A 17,286-nucleotide genomic window follows, 5' to 3' on the forward strand; every position below is an offset into this window, starting at 1 on the left:
AAAAGTCTGCGGCAATTTGTAAGATAATTATGGGTGAGGAAGGCTCATCTCAATTAATCCATCTGAATAACCCGAACAACCTCCCACCATAGCATCTAGTTATTTCTTAAGTAATTCCAAGGTTTTTTCTCTCCACCACGCGAATAGGGCTAAGGATTAATATAGTGCAGCATCAGAATACGGAGGAACTCAAGTTGGTCTCTGTGGTGATTTCATTATCAAATAGAGTGGCATGGTGGCACAGTGGTTAGCACTGTGGCCTCACATGCCAGGAACCCAGGTTCAATTCCGGCCTTGGATGACTGTCTGTATCTCCCCGTGCCTGTGTGGGTTTCCTCCAGGTGCTCTGGTTTCCTCCCGTACCCCAAAGATGTGCAGGTTAGATTGAGCGGCCGTGCTAAATTGCCCCTTAGTGTCAGGGGGGATTAGCAGGGTAAACATGTGGGGGTTATGGGGATAGGACCTGGTGAGATCGATGGGCCGAATGGCCTCCTTTTGCACTGTAGAGATTCTATGATTTCAATGAAACAATTTAACCTTTTCTAATGAAGCCAGAGATAGTAAATTTCACCAATTCTGAGATCTGCTCAAATTATAGTTCTATTCTAGTCATGAAAACAATCAGTAAAATATCAAAACCCTGATGGCGATAGAGAGATAGGCTCCAAAGGCTGTGTCAAAGGACTGAATTGTGTGGATGAACACAGCAACATAGGACAGGAGTAGGCCTTTCAGCCCCTCGAGCCTGTTCTGCTATTTAACTGGATCATGGCTGACCTCTTGCCTCAATGCCATCTCCTTGCACTATCCCCATATCCCTTGATGTCACTAGAAATCTCTCAACCTCAGCTTTGAACCTATTCAAACCTGGACTCTTTATTCCTGATGGGAGGTGAATGAGGGGGATCTTATTCAAGTATATAAATCACTAAGTGAATGAAAAAGGTAAATCAGGAGCACAATTTAAGTTAAGCCCTGACTCCATGTAGAGATGTAGGGATATGGGGGTAGGGCCTGGGTGGGGTTGTGGTTTGTGCAGACTCGATGGGCCGAATGGCCTCTTTCTGTACTGTAGGGTTTCTATGATTCCAGGAGAAGTGATCATTGAAGTGATAGAAGTCATGTCTTAAACAAATGTAAGGTTGAACTATTTCTCCCAAAGAGTGATGAATATTGTTGAAAAGAGAGACATGTTACTGAAGCTTTTCATCTTGCACTCAACAGGACCAAGGTAATGGTAGAGTGATTAAAATCGCCAATGAGCAAGGAGCTAGAATTGGAGGGTTGTAGAGCAGGAGGAAGGTTAGAGAGATAGTGAGGATTAGGAGTGAGGACACAGAGAGATCCGTAAACAAGGATAAGAATGTTAAAATCAGGGTTTTGCCAGAGCAGGAGCCAAAGTAGGTCAATGCGTACAAGCATTATGGGGGGAATTTTCTTGTGCCCCTGCCATGGGAAGCGTAGCAGGCGACGGTCGGACCATGCAACGGTCCTTTGATCTTGGGCGGGATTTTCTGGTTTTGGGGCAAGCATGGCCAAAACCTCCTGCCCTATGTTTGCTAGTTAGAATCTGGGCAAGAAATTTAGATGAGCCCGCTCAATGGGCTGAATAATGCAGGCCTGCGCTGATGGCGGCTTCAGCACCCAGAGATCCTTCTCAAGACTGGGCCCACCATTGGAGTGTGCCCGACAAAATGCTGATTGCTGGAATTAGTGACAAGGGTGGGTGCTGGAGGATGGGATACCCAGTACAGGGGGCAGCAGGCTGTGACCTGGAGCAGCCAGCTCTATAAGGGGTTCCGTGGCACAGGACAGTGTCAGGTGACCCATTATATGATCCTTCAAGAGCAGAAACTGTGTATTGTGAAGAAATTTGATCTTTGTAGCCTATAGCCAGGTAAGTCTATTTTCATTTGGTGTACAGACTTTACACTTTGGAACCTTACTGAGTTTCATGATCAGAAGTTTCACATTATCGCTTAAAGTTTCATAGTGTCTGAAGACTTCATTCAAGCACATCTCCTTAATGAGGTTGGTATGTCTTGAAGGTTTGTGAATGAACACAAAACTCACATTGCCTCATGCATTTATATTCTTGTTGATAACCGTGGCTATGTGACTTGTGTCTGAAGAAAGAGGTAGAAAATTAAATGGCAAGGGAGGGCTGGAGGAATTGTGTAGACATGTGGGTAGATGGCGAATGTTTGGATGTACAGGCTTCGGACTTGCTCATTGCAACTACAAGATGGAGGCACAGTATTTCACGCAACCCCTGATGTCCCACTGGCGAGAGGATCTACATAAGCTTTTGGCATATTAAGGTGTCTCTGGTGTCACAGCCATCCCCTTGGTCCAGCCAGGGGCATTCCCAACAGCACTGCCTTGTTCCCTCACCTCATCATCACCACTGAAAAGGTTTGGAACTTGAGGATTCCTGAGGGCATGTCGCTATTGCTAGGATACCTGGCGCACACGAGCATGACCTGCCGTTTGTGTTTGCACACCAGCTGCATGCTGATGAAGCGGAATCCCTTTCTGGTTATGAATGTGCAGTGTTGTCCCACAGGGGCCTTGTTGGCTATGTGTGGGCAGCCAATGGCTCCCTGCACCCTGGGCAAACCAGCAGTGGCAGCAAATCCCCGAGCTCTCTCATTCTGTCTTTGGGGACATCTTGAGTTAAGGAAATGTAATAGCTGGCCCTCTAGAACATTGCATCAAGCTGTGTACGGATGCAATGGTGTGCAGCCAGCTGTGTTATCCCAGTCAGGTGTCCAAAGGCCGCTTGGGTAGAACTTGCAGCAAAGGCATTCAGTAGCACTGTCACCTTTAAGGCAACAGGCCTTGGGTGGCCCCTTTGGTGGTTTTATCTGATTTCCTCTGAGAGCATCTCACAAAGTGATGGAACAGTTGGAATTCTCAGTTGTCTTGCACTAAGTCTCACTCAGGTGCAGGTAGCTGAATTGCTGCCTGTATATCCTTGACAGCATAATGTCTTCTGCGTCTGGGTTTTCAGGCTTATTGGGGTCTGGTGCTGCTCTCTCCCCATCCTGTGGACCGACAGCCTACTGGGCCTCCCTCTGACCCCTGAATCCTGTCATTCTTCTGGTCCTCCTTTCTCTCCTCCTCACTGGAATTTATGGCCAGGATTTTACGACCCTGCTCGGGTGAGGCTCGTAAGATCCCACCCGAGGCCAACGGAGAATTCCGTTATGCGAGCCTCACCCGCCCCGATTCCAGGGTGGGCGTGCCGGTAAAATTCTGGCCTATGTCTTCAATGGAGACTACAATCCTGTCTCTGAGAGTATTCACCCCTCAGTGCTGAGTTGCAGACAGGAGAACATTCACCGACCTATCAAAGGCACCCTCTGAATGAGAAGAGAGTCCTCCTCAAGAGAAAATATCCAAAAGGTAAATATGCCCCCAAAAAAGAGCAGTGCCTGCAGCTAATGGATTTTGATCTGTGAAAGTTCAGACTCTGATCTCAGCTGCAGGTAAAAAACCCACCAAAACAAAGTTCCCCTTAAAAAAAGAAGTTCCCCACCTGATGTAAGACTCACCTTCAAGTCATATTATTGCCTTCCAGCCATATTATTTCAGTCAAGTAGCTTATTAAATGCCTTAATTGCCATTTAAATGAACATTTGAATAACGTGGGCATGTTCTCGACTTTTTGACCAGTCCATATACGGCATTATTGTCAATCAGCGTGATGGCATCATGAAAAACACCCCAGTGTCAGCACGTCTCATAATGTGAACCGCAAAGCAGGAAATGCTCCCAATTGCAGAGTGCATTACTTCTATGTAAACTATGCATTTACAGTGAAGTTGTTTTAGTCATATCTGTTATTTTGTTTTCTTCCAGAGGTTTTCCGAGCTGCTGCTGAGGCAGGTCCCTACGACATTCTGAAACTGTACAACACAAAAGGCAACATTATAAACATTTCCCCAAAGCTGGAGTCTAATACTCGGCAGACACAGTACAAACTGGAGGTTGTTGCTGCTGATTGTAAGGCCAATTCCTTGGGTAAGAGGCAGTTCCAGCATCATATAACAAATACAGCATTGCAGAATGTACAGAGCAACTGAACCACAACACAGTGTGGATAGTCCAGAGTAACTGAACATGACACAGTATGGATAGTGCAGAGTAACTCAACATGACACAGTATGGATCATTCAGAATAACTCAACATGACACAGTACGGATAGTGCAGAGTAACTCAACATGACCCAGTATGGATAGTGCAGAATAACTCAACATGACACAGTATGGATCATTCAGAGTAACTTAACATGACACAGTACGGATAGTGCACAGTAACTCAACATGACCCAGTATGGATCACTCTGTACTGTAGGGTTTCTATGAGATATCAGAGTAACTTAACATGATACAGTACGGATAATGCAGAGTAATTCAACACAGCACAGTATGGATAATACAGAGTAACTGAACATGACACAGTACGAATAGTGCAAAGTAACTCAACATGATACAGTATGGATAGTGCAGAGTAACCCAACATGACACAGTATGGATAGTGCAGAATAACTCAACACGACCCAGTATGAATTGTGCAGAATGACTCTACACAGCACAATATAGATAGTGCAGAGTAACTGAACATGACATAGTATGGATCACTCAGAGTAAATCAACATGACCCAGTATGGAAAGTGCAGAGTAGCTCAGGAATGAAATTAGGAAACATAAGTCTACGTGGAATTCAGCTATGATCTCATTGAATGGCAAAAGAGGCTGGAGGAACCAACTGGCCTCCTCCTGCTTTTCATATGTTCCTCTGTTCCTATGAGATCAGGAGGAAGCACTAGTCTACCTCAGTTAAAATTTCCTGATCGAACTTTTCTGTGTTGGCAACAGGTCAGTAAATTAATCTTACTCTTTGCTTACAGGTTCTGGATTGGCAGCAGCATTGGGATTTGATCTTTTGGCCATGGAGAAAAGGTGTGTCAAATCTTTCTTTTGAAACACTATATACTATATATATTTCAATATACTGCCAGTGTATCTTTCCTTCTGTTAAAATAGCACAATAATTTTGGCCAAAAACATTATTGAGGAAAACAGGAATGAAAAATTATGGAAAGAAAAAAGTCACGCCAGAAGTGTAATAAAAACAAGGAACACTGGAAGTATTCAGCTGGTCTATCAGCATCTGTGATGAGATAAACAGCATTAATGTTTCGGGTCAAAGACGTTCTTTGGTACATTGGCCTTGCTCTGTTTCCCTCTTTGCAGCCACTGCCTGACCAACCGAGTATTTTCAGTGTTATGTTTTTATATCAGATTTCCAGCATCCGCAGTATTTTATATTAGAATTAAATGTGTATTCTTTTACATTTTTCAAAGAAAACTTCGAACTTTCATTGCAGAAACAATCTACCTTCAGACGTCCTGCGGGAATATCACTGATGGGACGGAGCTCTTTTAACTAGTGGGGCGTCTCCATTCCTTTGCTGGAGCTGTGATTGCAGACCAGCCTGGGGTCCTGTCTGAAGGGAAATGACAGTGCAAGCAACATAGGCAACATTTAAATCTATATCAAATTATTGTTCGTAGGTTACAGGCACTAGAGAAGAAAATCCTGGTTGAGTCTGCAGACATGCCATCCATCATGTATGAGATGAGAAATCGGGTGGAGTCATTTCGTGAGAAACTGGAGGTAAGATTACGCACTTTTATTCATGATTAATGCTGGGCACTTGTGTGTTTTTATCGAACATTTTCCATGGCTCTACATTGTGGCAAATATCTCAACTCAATTACGCACAAAGTTGGGGGGGGGGGGGGGAAAAGCTGTTAATGTTTACTCTGGTTAAATTTGGAAGTTATGCTGTTTCTTACATAATCGAAAGCATTCTAGACTTCGGAACCAGACTCCTGAGGGAAAGGAAGAGTTTCATTATTACAGTGCAAAATGAATAATGAAATAATTTTATTTGCTTACCACTCTATCCTTTTCTAAGTTTTAACTCGAGTTTGGCAAGGGGTAAACAATGGAATGCAACCATGATTGCCTCTGCAGTGATGTAAGAACAGTCAGACGGTTGTGATGGATAACTGGAAGTGTTTTTAAACCGTTTGGATCATTACCGTTCACACATTACAGTGCAGCACGCTAAATCTTTCAAAGGAAATGGCTGAGGTACACCAAACTGTTTTGTGATTTCACTCTGGGAAACCTTCAGCCCATTCAAACGCTCCAATTGTTTCTACCTTATCAGCAAGAGAAACGGGGGGATGAAGTAACGAAAGCTAATCCTGGTACACCATGCATGTGCCAATGGCAGCAGATATCCAGGTGCCCGAGAATCCCGCATTGGAGACATGCGATGCTTAATAATCTTTCTAAGTCACGCTCCTACAGTGAGCCCGATTTTGAGTTAACTGGGTGCTGTGTGGATTCCTTGTCTGTTGGCAAATGTTGGGGTGGGGGGGGGGGGGGTGGGGGTGGTGGGCATCCCCCCTGTCCCTACCTCCGCCCACTCCTCCCCCATGGCAAATGACTCTTCCAGTGCCCCAAGTGGGGTCATGAGGAGCAGCTGCACTCTCTGCAGCCCCTTCACGGAGGCTTTTGGAAATGTGCAGTTCTGATCTCCAGCCTCAACTCCACTTCAGCCCTCCTGGTCACAGGCCTTTCGCCTTGCTTTTTGAAAGCACTCTTGATATCCAGCCTATCCCACAGCTCAGCATCCCTGATCTTCAGGACTCCTTTTCCAGCCTTACCGAGATCAAACCTCCTCCTCATCCCTCCCAACACTGAACCTGCCGCCCCCTCATTCTCAATCCTCTCCCAAGGGGCCAGGCTGTCCATTTGGCTGTCAGAATAGACTGTTATTAAAATGTAGACACCAATTTCTGGTGGTACAGTTCAATGAAAAATCAGGAGATACAATCTGAGTTGCCCTGCTCCACCAGAAGATTCACTGTACCTCATATCTCACTGAGAGACTCACCAGTACCACCTATGAAAGGTGTAAAGCTATGGTAATTATATTATAGATGCTTAGTAAACTCGCCACGTTTACTTTGGGTTGGTTTATAACAATGTAAATACATTTTAAACAGTATAATGAATATTAATTAAGTCCAAACAGCCTCTTGAACATTGAAAATTAAGTTTTTCATGTGTGGAGACTCATTTCTTCAGGTTTTAATCATTGCTGGGAGAATTTTAAAAGTAAAAAAAAAATTTTTTAAACTTTTTCTTTCTGTCTTTTTTATCTCTCCAATCTGTCTTTCCCTCTCTTTATATTGTTTTCTGTACATGATATGACATCAAATTAACTATTCTATTAACTGGCACACCTCATTAAGAATTCTCCAATCTCATTGCTTCAAGAGATATATTGTTGCTAGACATATTCACACAGGTTCCTGATCCATTGGAGAGGGCTACACACTGAAATAGTTTTCTAATATAACATGCTTCATTTCAAAAGCTCATACCTTGATCAATTGAGCCAGTGGGCTGATGAATAACAGAAGGAGTTTAATTTAGATAAATGTGAGGTGATGCATTGTAGATCGAACCAGGGCAGGACTTATTCAGTTAATGGTAGGATGTTGGGGAGAGTTATAGAACAAAGAGATCTAGGGGTGCAGGTTCATAACTCCTTGAAAGTGGAGTCACAGGTGGACAGAGTGGTGAAGAGGGCATTTGGTTTACCCCAGAACATTGAATACAGGAGTTGGGACGTCGTGTTGAAGTTGTACAAAACATTGGTAAGGCCACACTTGGAGTACTGTGTACAGTTCTGGTCACCCTTTTATAGAAAGGATATTATTAAACTAGAAAGAATGCAGAAAAGAATTACTAGGATGCTACTGGGACTTGATGGTTTGAGTTATAAGGAGAGGCTGAATAGACTGGGACTTTTTTCCCTAGAGCATGGGGGGCTTTGGGGTGATCCTATAGAGGTCTATAAAATAATTAGGGGCATAGATCAGCTAGGTAGTCAACATCTTTCCCCAAAGGTAGGGGAGTCTAAAACTAGAGGGCAGAGCTTTAAAGTGAGAAGGGAGAGATACAAAAGGGTCCAGGGGGGCAATTTTTTCACACAGAGAGTGGTGAGTGTTTGGAACGAGCTGCCAGAGGTAATAGTAGAGGCGGGTACAATTTTGTCTCTTAAAAAGCATTTAAACAGTTACATGGGTAAGATTGGTATAGAGGGATATGGGTCAAAATGGGCAATTGGGACTAGCTTAGTGGTTAAGAAAAAAGGGCGGCATGGACAAGTTGAAGGGCTGAAAGGCTTGTTTCCATGCTGTAAACCTCTGTGACTCTATGACTCATAGTAAGTCTGTTGGCAAGTGTAAGTATGATGAATGGCTGGCATTGTTTGTTTGCAAATACTAGCTCTCTGTTTCATCCTTATTAAAACATGTTAATGTTCACAGAGTGTCGAACACCTCAGCTGGCTGGGACTATTTAAAGAGCTGACAGAGGGGACAAACAAACCTTCACCATTCTATCATAAACGTTCATTGAGAAAAACTAAAGAAGAGTGCCAGCAAGTAATGGAAAATTACTTGCAGATGAGGTAATGTGCATTCCATGAAACACATTATAATTAAACTATTTACCAACTAATCTCTCTTCTACATATTTAACCATGTCATCATGAAGAAATGAATAAGGCTGGCAGAAGTGAAAATGAAAATAAGTTATAAAAAGATAGTGCATGAGAAGAGGCTGGCAGCTTAGGGAGTCTAACTGTAGTATTGTCGAATTCTGGCTTCAGGAAGAAGGTGAAGGCATTAGAGAGGGTGCGGAAGGATTTATGAGACTGGTTCCAGGGCTGAGGGACTTCAGTTATGTGGATGGATTGCAGAAGCTGTTCTCTTTAGAGAAGATAGTGTTGAGAGGTGATTTGATAGGAGTATTCAAAAGGGAATTGGATGGTTATCTGAAAAGAAAGAATGTGCAAAGTTATGTGGATAAGGCAGGGGAGTGGGACTAGCTAGAATGCTCTTTCAAAGAGCATTGCAGACTCAATGGGCCGAATGGTCTCCTTCTGCACTGTAGAGATTCTATGATTCTGAGAGGTGTTCAAAATCATGAAGGGTCTTGCGAGAGTGGATCGAGAGAAATTGTCCCTATAGACAAAGACATTGAGAACCAAAGAACCCCGATTTAAGGTGATTGGCAAAAAGACTAAAGGCAACTAAAGGATTTATTTGCAGAGAGTGGATTGGCATCTGGAAAGCACTGTCTGAGAGTGTGGTCAAGGCAGATTCAGAAAGGAATTGCCTAAATTACTCTTGTGGACATCCATCACAGACCAGACAGGTTGGATTTCCTCTTTCTGTGAAATAACCAGTCGATAGGACTGACTGTGCAGGTGAAAGTAGATTTGAGCCCCGATATGGTGCTAACAATTGATGAGGAAGAGGCTACAAATGTCAAATGAACTTTTGACTGATCAAGTGTTCTCTCTCCCAATCTGATTGTGCATAGGTCAGAGTTTGGTCTATTTCTGCAGCTAATTATTCATAGAACAGGTCGCTAGTCTGTGCCAGAGGCTTATAGTTTGAGGGACACAGCATAGCATACCCATAATCACACACATCTTAAGACACTGAGGGGCAATTTAGCATGGCCAATCCCCCTAACATGCACGTCTTTGGACTGTGGGAGGAAACTGGAGCACCCGAAAGAAACTCATCTAGACACAGGGGAGAATGTGTAAACTCCACACAGACAGACACCCAAGGCCAGATTTGAAGCTGGGTCCTTGGCACTGAGGCAGCAGTCTTAACCATTGTGCCACCGTGCCACCTGATCAAATGACCAAGACATCCCCAAGCTTGTTGCAAGCATTGAATTAGTTTGAAGTGCAATTACTGTTGTTATGCAGGGAAATTCAGCAACCATTATTTGCGCAGCAAGTTCTGGCAAACATCAGACAAGATAACGAATAATCCTGGTGGATTACTGGCTGCATTACAGATTTTTTTGCTCTCTTCTGAATAGGACCGTGAGATTTTTTCATCCGCCTGAACAGGCAGCTGAGGCTTAGTGTAATGTCTCATCGAAAAGATTTAGCCTCTGTTATTGCAACACTTGTTCAGTATTTTACTGGAGTATAGATTAATCCTAACCATACCTGAATAGGAAAAATGCCTTTCTTTTAAGTACAAAAAATAGACAAAGCAAACATTGGTAACTATTCTGGATTATGATCAGTGGAATTTTTAATTCCAGGCATTTTTGCTGCTGTACATGAGACGTGACTGCGATTTGAATCAGATCAATTTAACTCAGCATGCCAAGATTTCCTTGGCGTATGTTGTCACTGCGAAGGAAGCAAAAGACTGAGCCAAGTCTATAATCCTTGCGTCGAGCAAAAGGCCTTCTGCTTAGCTAAGAGGATTTGATCACCTTATCTCCGAAAACAGAAACAGAGTCTTGCAGAGTAATAGAGGCTTGTTTAATGCTGAGGAACCAACTAAAAATGATTTTGCTGGGAAAAAAAGAAACCAGTTCTTAATTGTAGAGAAAATTAGATCTTTGTTAAAATATCGCTCATTCCTTTTCAATGCAGCAGTCTAGAGGTCACAGAGGAAGTCCGACAGTATCTGAAGACACCGACCTTCGATAACTGGTATGCAAGCCCTTGCTTTTTGCCGCAGCAGCTTTTTTATCAGTATGAATTACTTGTACAATTCAACTGAATGATAAATATGAGACCATTCTTTGTTAAATTGGAAGCCCATTTGTGTTTCTGAATTATTACTTGAGGCTTGGTCAGTGTGAGTACGCCATGATGTCATGGGGTGAATCTTCTCAGATTCTTTTATGAATTATATAATAACCTTGAATATTGGTAAATTTTAAGCAAAATACCATGCTAATTCCTGTGAACTGTTGTTTATAAGTTGATAAAATAGTGATGTTTACATATATCAGCAGTGATTACATCACTTATGTATCCTTCAATATGAACTCCATCACACAGTGACGTCAGGGAGTGTGCAGGTTATCAGTGTCCACCGTGACACCTCACTGGCACAAACTCTCCACATTGGAGTACAAACACCATCCTAAACTTATTGTATGTGTATATCTTGAAACATTTTAAAAGATAAGAACACAAGAAATAGAAGCAGGAGTGGTTGGGAAGTTATGTTGCAGTTGTACAGGACATTGGTGAGGCCGCACCTGGAACAATGCGTTCAGTTTTGGTCACCTTGCTACAGGAAAGATGTTATTAAACTGGAGAGAGTGCAGAAGAGATTTACAAGGATGGTGCCAGGACTCAAGGGACTGTGTTATAGGGAGAGGTTGGACAAGCTAGGACTTTTTTCTTTAGAGCGTAGAAGACTGAAGGGTGATCTAACAGAGGGATATAAGGTATATAAGATCATAAGAGGCATGGATAGGGTGAATGCACTCGGTCTTTTCCCCAGGGTTGGGGAATCGAGAACTAGAGGTTTAAGTTAAGAGGGGAAATAATTAATGGGAACCTGATGAGCAAATTTTTTACACAGAGGGTGGTACGTATGTGGAATGAGCTGCTGGAGGAAGTGGTTGAGGCAGGGACATTGACAACATTTAAAAGGCATTTGGGCAGATACATGGATAGGAAAGGTTTATATTCTTTATATTCATTTGTGGGACATGGGCATCACTGGGTGGCCAGCATTTATTGCCCATCGCTAGCTGTCCTTGGAGAATCAACCACATTGCTGTGGCTCTGGAGTCACATGTAGGCCAGACTGGGTAAGGATGGCAGATTTCCTTCCCTAAATGATATTTGTGATGGGTTTTCTGACAATCGACAATGGTTTCACAGTCATCAGTAGGTTCTTTATTCCAGATATTTTTAATTGAATTCAAATTCCACCGCCTGTCATGGCGGGATTCGAACCCAGATCCCCACAACATTAGCTCAGTTTCTGGATTAATAGTCTAGCGATAATACCACTTGGCCATTGCCTCCCCAGAGAGATATGGGCCAAATGCAGGCAAATGGAATTAGCTTAGATGGGCTTTTTGGTCAGTATGGATCAGTTTGGGCCTAAGGGCCTGTCTCCGTGCCATAGACGCTATGATTCTATGATTCTATGAGTAGGCTCTCAGGCCCTTCATACACACTCTTGAATAAACTGGTCAGATTAGCAGCTAGGTATCATGAATGTCCTCCAGACCCACTCACGACTAACATCACAGGAGGTCAACTAGTGTTTTGAAAGAAATGGATATTTGAAAGGATTTGAAGGTGGAATGTCATTCCATCATTCATATGATGATTATAAACTATTCCTGCTTCATTCATTATTAGAACCACTTGGTGAAATGACTGCCTATATTCATTTCCAAGTACTTATTATTTTCAATTTTAACTTTTAGGTTCAGAGAAATGAAACAAAATTCAAATAGTTAAGCATTTTCTAAGTGAATAAAATCAAGTGTACCATTTTAACACGAGTTACTAACCAAAATATCTTTACCATTAACTGTAAAAATATTTAAAACTGAAACTCAAAATACCTGTGAAGAAACAAAAATGACAATATTAATAGATAGCCAGGTTGGGTTCAGGAAACAGGTAAATAGAAAATGCTGAAAAATCTCAGCAGGTCTGACAGCATCTGGGGAGAGAGAATAGAGTAAACGTTTCGCGTTTGGGTGATCCTTTGTCAGAAGAAGAAATACTTGTATTTATATCATGTCTTTCACAACCCAGGATGGCGATAAAGGCTTTATAAGGTGCTGGGGAGTAGGTACAGAGGAGATGTCAGGGGTAAGTTTTTCACTCAGAGGGTGGTGGGTGAGTGGAATTGGCTGCCGCCAATGGTGGTGGAGGCAAACTCGATAGGGTCTTTTAAAAGACTTCTGGATGAGTACATGGGACTTAATAGGATTGAGGGTTATAGGTAAGCCTATATATAGGCCTAGGTAGGTAGGGACATGACCGGCGCAACTTGTGGGCCGAAGGGCCTGTTTGTGCTGTAGTTTTTCTATGTTCTATGTTCTATAATCTTATGAAGTATTTTTCAAGTGTAGTCACTGTTGTGCCATAGCAACTGTAGCAGCCAATTTGCACATGGCAAACACTACAGTGATAAGTAACCAGATATTCTGCTTTTAATGACGTTGATAGAGAGAAAAATATTGAACCATAGAATCCTACTGTGCAGATTGAGGCCATTCGGCCCATCAAGCCTGCACCAACAACAATCCCACCCAGGCCCTATCCCCATAACCCCACAGTTTCCCCTGATAATCCCCCTGACACTAAGGCCGGGATTTTATGGCCTCGCTCGGGCAAGATTGTAAAATCCCACCCAAGGCCAACAGAGATTTCCATTCTGGGAACCTCACCCGCCCCGGATCAACTGTTCATCATGGCCAATCAATCTAACCTGCACATCTTTGGACTGTGGGAGGAAACCGGAGCACCCAGAGGAACCCCATGGAGACACGCGGAGAACGTGAAAACCCTACACAGTCACTCAAGGCTGGAACTGATCTGATTGTGGCCTTAACTCCACTTTCCACCCTGTAAGCCAGCTGGCCAGCTGGGTTGTGATGCAGAGTGACAACAACAGCATGGATTCAATTTCCATACCGGCTGTGGTTATTCATGAAGGTTATTCATGCCTTCTCAACCTGACTCCTTGCTTCAGGTGTGGCAATCTTCAAGTTAAATCATCACCAGTCAATTCTCCCCCTCAACCTGTTTCACGGTATAATGAACACACTTCCTTAGCCATCAAGTCCTAGGTTGGGACTTGAACCCAGAGCTTCTGGCTCAGAGGCAGGGACACTATCCATTCTGCCACAAGACCAAACTGAGAGAAGCTGCTTCTTTATTGAAATGAAGGGCGCGATTCAGAAATGACTGTAACAGTACATTCTGCACTCTCTTGTTTCCTTCTCTATGAATGGTATGCTTTGTCTGTATAGTGCGCAAGAAACATTACTTTTCACTGTATGTTAATATATGTGACAATAATAAATTAAATCAAATCAAAAGTAGTGATTCTCCTGATTGGGATTCACCCGCCTGAAAGATGCAAATTCGTGCATCCGAGAAACCTGCCGGCCAGCCCGGCTTTTCAGAGCGCCGATCTCGTCTCAGAGATCAAGTCCCATTCCCCGCCCCACCGCCCAAAAAGCCAGGCTTTTCAGCCAGGAGCTCTTGAGCTCTGAGATGGGTCAAGGTGGTAGGTCTAGTGTGCAGGTGCCCTCTGCCGCTGCCAGGCTGCAGAGGGAGGATCCCCCAAGCGTCCTGGGCATTGGGTGGGCACAGGCTGGGGGGCAAGAGGTTAACCTCGTCACTCAGTTCCAGGATCGGGGTCTCGTGGCTGGACTGCCCCTTGTAGCCCCAGAAGACCTGAAGATCATCCCTGGCATGGTGATTTCAAGCAGCCCTGTGAACAACATCTTCATTCCTGTCTATCAGCTGTGAAAAAGAACAAAGAACAAAGAAAATTACAGCACAGGAACAGGCCCTTCGGCCCTCCAAGGCTGCACCGACCAAACTTTGAAGTGGCCTGGTCACTTTAATCTTCATACTCCCTGGACAGCTGGAAGGTTTTTAAATCACTGCAGCATTCCATTCTGCAACAAGGATTTCCCTTTCTGTCAGAAGCTGCAGATGTAAGCAGACCCCTTTGAAGCCCTTTGAAAGAGAGATAATGCTAATTTCCTTGCAAGGAGGCTCCCTTCTCCACAGCTGCTCACTCAGCCTCAGTATATTCACACGACGTTTATTTGAAGCCTCCTAGAGCCTTCTTAGAAAGCTGAAACCTTAGAAACTCTCTCTATTCTATTGAAAACCTTTAATCTCTTTCAATTTCAGTGTAGTGCTTTGAAACAGGCTTTCATTGAGAGCTTAATGGATTTCTACTCAACCTCCAGTCAGCTGTGTTTATTTACCTTTCCCTTTATGCTTGAATGCATCTTAAGTACCCCCATTGTTCCTAATTGCACTGTTTATAAAGACTCTAAACCTGATAAGCAGCTATGGTTTCTTCAAAGGGAATAAGTGGTCCGCAAAAGAGGAAGTGATCTTTCAGCAGCCAGCAACCCCCCCCTCCACACCCCCCCCCCCCTCCACACCCCCCCCACCCCACCCCACCCCAATGCTGGGTGCCTCAATCGGGTACTAAGTGACTTTGAAAGAAGCAAACCTCTCCAGAAGGCTATGGGCTTTTAAGGGGTATGGGGGAAAGCCAGGCCCCTCTCAATCCCTAAACCATCATTGAATTCCAGTGGGGTCAGGATAGTTAATGTCAATCAGCTCAATAGTGAACCTAATTGACATCCTACCTTGGAATGACAAGTTTCCACAATGGGGGGCCCTTTCGTTCCAACTTAATCGCGGGAGCTATTCTCTCTGCCAGCATACTGACGTGTGGCTTCTCCCACGACTAGATGGTGTCGGTCACCATGTTCCCTCTTGCGAAGCAATCCACTGAATCCAGCACACCTTCTATGTCCCTCTCCAACTTTTTCCTTACATCCACACAACTTATGATACCTCCTTAATCTCTGAACTTAGTATCAACTGAAAACCTATTCCTTCAACGAAGTCATGATGAAAAACTGAGCTCTCAGTGCAGGAACTTGGGGAACACCACTTGTTACATCCTGCCAATCAGAGAACAAACCGTATACCTCTACCTACTCTGTGTCTCCTACCTCCCAACCAATTACAAAACCCATATCATCGAGCTAACTCCAATTTCATGTGCTCTCATTTCTGTTAATAATCTCTGGTGTGCAACCTTATCAAAAGCATTCTGGAAGTTCACAGAGGCTACACCCATAGATACCCCTCTCTCCACCATGCCAGTTTGAGTTTGGGTCAACTGGTTTCATGTGAGGACAGACAATGCTCAAAAGTATTTGATTTATCCATGATAAATGTATCCATGTGTTTGATTCATCCTCACAGCACCAGGGACCCCGGGTTCAATTCTGGCCTCGGGTCTGTGTGGAGTTTGCACATTCTCCCTGCGACTGCATGGGTTTCCTCTGGGTACTCCGGTTTCCTCCCACAGTCCAAAGATCTGTGGGTCAGGTTGATTGGCTAAATGCTAAATTGCCTCTTGCTGTCAGGGAGATTAAATACATGGGGTTACGGGGATAGGGCCTGGGTGGGATGGTTGTCAGTGCAGACTCGATGGGCCGAATGGCCTCCTTCTGCACTGTAGGGATTCTATTCTATGATAATGAAAATAACAAAATACAAAAGGAAATGCACTTATTTTCCTCACAGTGTTATTGCCACGACTTAGTCAGCATCTGATTTGAATTAAAGGTGTTTGTTAAGTGTATTCTGAACATAGGGACATAGGTACATTATCCCAATGTGTGCTGATTTCAATATTAGAACTTCTAATGAGGCAACGCTTACACCTGCCACTTTACTGTGAAAATTATGTGGTCCTTAGAAGGTCAGGAGATATTTGTAGTGCTTGTTTGAGCATGCCTGGTTAAATAATGCCGTTTTATTTTTTGTGAAATCTGCTATTGATGTGCAAATGTTTCTGGCTTTAACATGAGTTGAAAGAGAATATACCGATGCTCCCAGGGCGAATATGGCCTCCTTAATTTGATGAGCACCATTGCAAATAGGAGGGAGCCAATTACTAGTAAATAATCATTGTTATTAAATTGGATTGGGGTCCCAGGACAATGAATTCAGCATGTTGTCACCTGCAATTGTCTCCCAAAATTGCAACTGGTCTTCCTATACTTGCCAACAAAAGAGAGCCCAGACATATGGGAGGGTTTGTCCAGTGCTCACAGTAAGATAATGACAACATTAATCAGCTCACAGTAATGCTCGACACTGTGGGAAAAGTTGCCAGTTTTGGGGAAACTTCAACTGCCTTTGCTATTGTTACTTTGGGCTGAAATTTGTGAAACTGGATTAGTGACGATAAGAGGCTTTAGTAACTCCTGTTATGAGGTGGAGATGCCGGCGTTGGACGGGGGTGGGCACAGTCAGAAGTCTCACAACCCCAGGTTAAAGTCCAATAGGTTTATTTGGAATCACGAGCTTTCGGAGCTCAGACCCAGCATCAGGTGACTCACCTGACGAAGGAGCAGCGCTCCAAAGAAGCTCCTGATACCAGATAAACCTGTTGGACTTTAACCTGGTGTTGTGAGACTTCTTACTGAACTCCTGTTATAGTGGCATAAACCAAAACTGCCAATTCTTGAGATATCACCACCCCCGCCCTGCCCCCACCACCTGCCCCTCCCCACCACTCCTCCCACCCATCCCCCACACCTATAGA

At 43.7% G+C, this 17,286-nt stretch overlaps 1 protein-coding gene across 1 annotated transcript in view; it reads left to right on the forward strand.

The window, feature by feature from the left end:
• Positions 1-1,628: 1,628 nt before the first annotated feature.
• The window catches only part of LOC144504126 (high affinity cGMP-specific 3',5'-cyclic phosphodiesterase 9A), a 50,974-nt gene continuing 35,316 nt past the window's right edge, over positions 1,629-17,286 (forward strand). The window contains exons 1-6 of the mRNA XM_078229302.1: positions 1,629-1,722; positions 3,865-4,026; positions 4,917-4,968; positions 5,584-5,686; positions 8,425-8,567; positions 10,572-10,631. Coding sequence (XP_078085428.1) covers positions 1,629-1,722; positions 3,865-4,026; positions 4,917-4,968; positions 5,584-5,686; positions 8,425-8,567; positions 10,572-10,631 — 614 coding nt within the window. The remainder of the gene's footprint in view (positions 1,723-3,864; positions 4,027-4,916; positions 4,969-5,583; positions 5,687-8,424; positions 8,568-10,571; positions 10,632-17,286) is intronic.

This window comes from Mustelus asterias, chromosome 14 (genome assembly GCF_964213995.1).
Source record: "Mustelus asterias chromosome 14, sMusAst1.hap1.1, whole genome shotgun sequence".
In the NCBI taxonomy this organism is placed as follows: domain Eukaryota; kingdom Metazoa; phylum Chordata; class Chondrichthyes; order Carcharhiniformes; family Triakidae; genus Mustelus; species Mustelus asterias.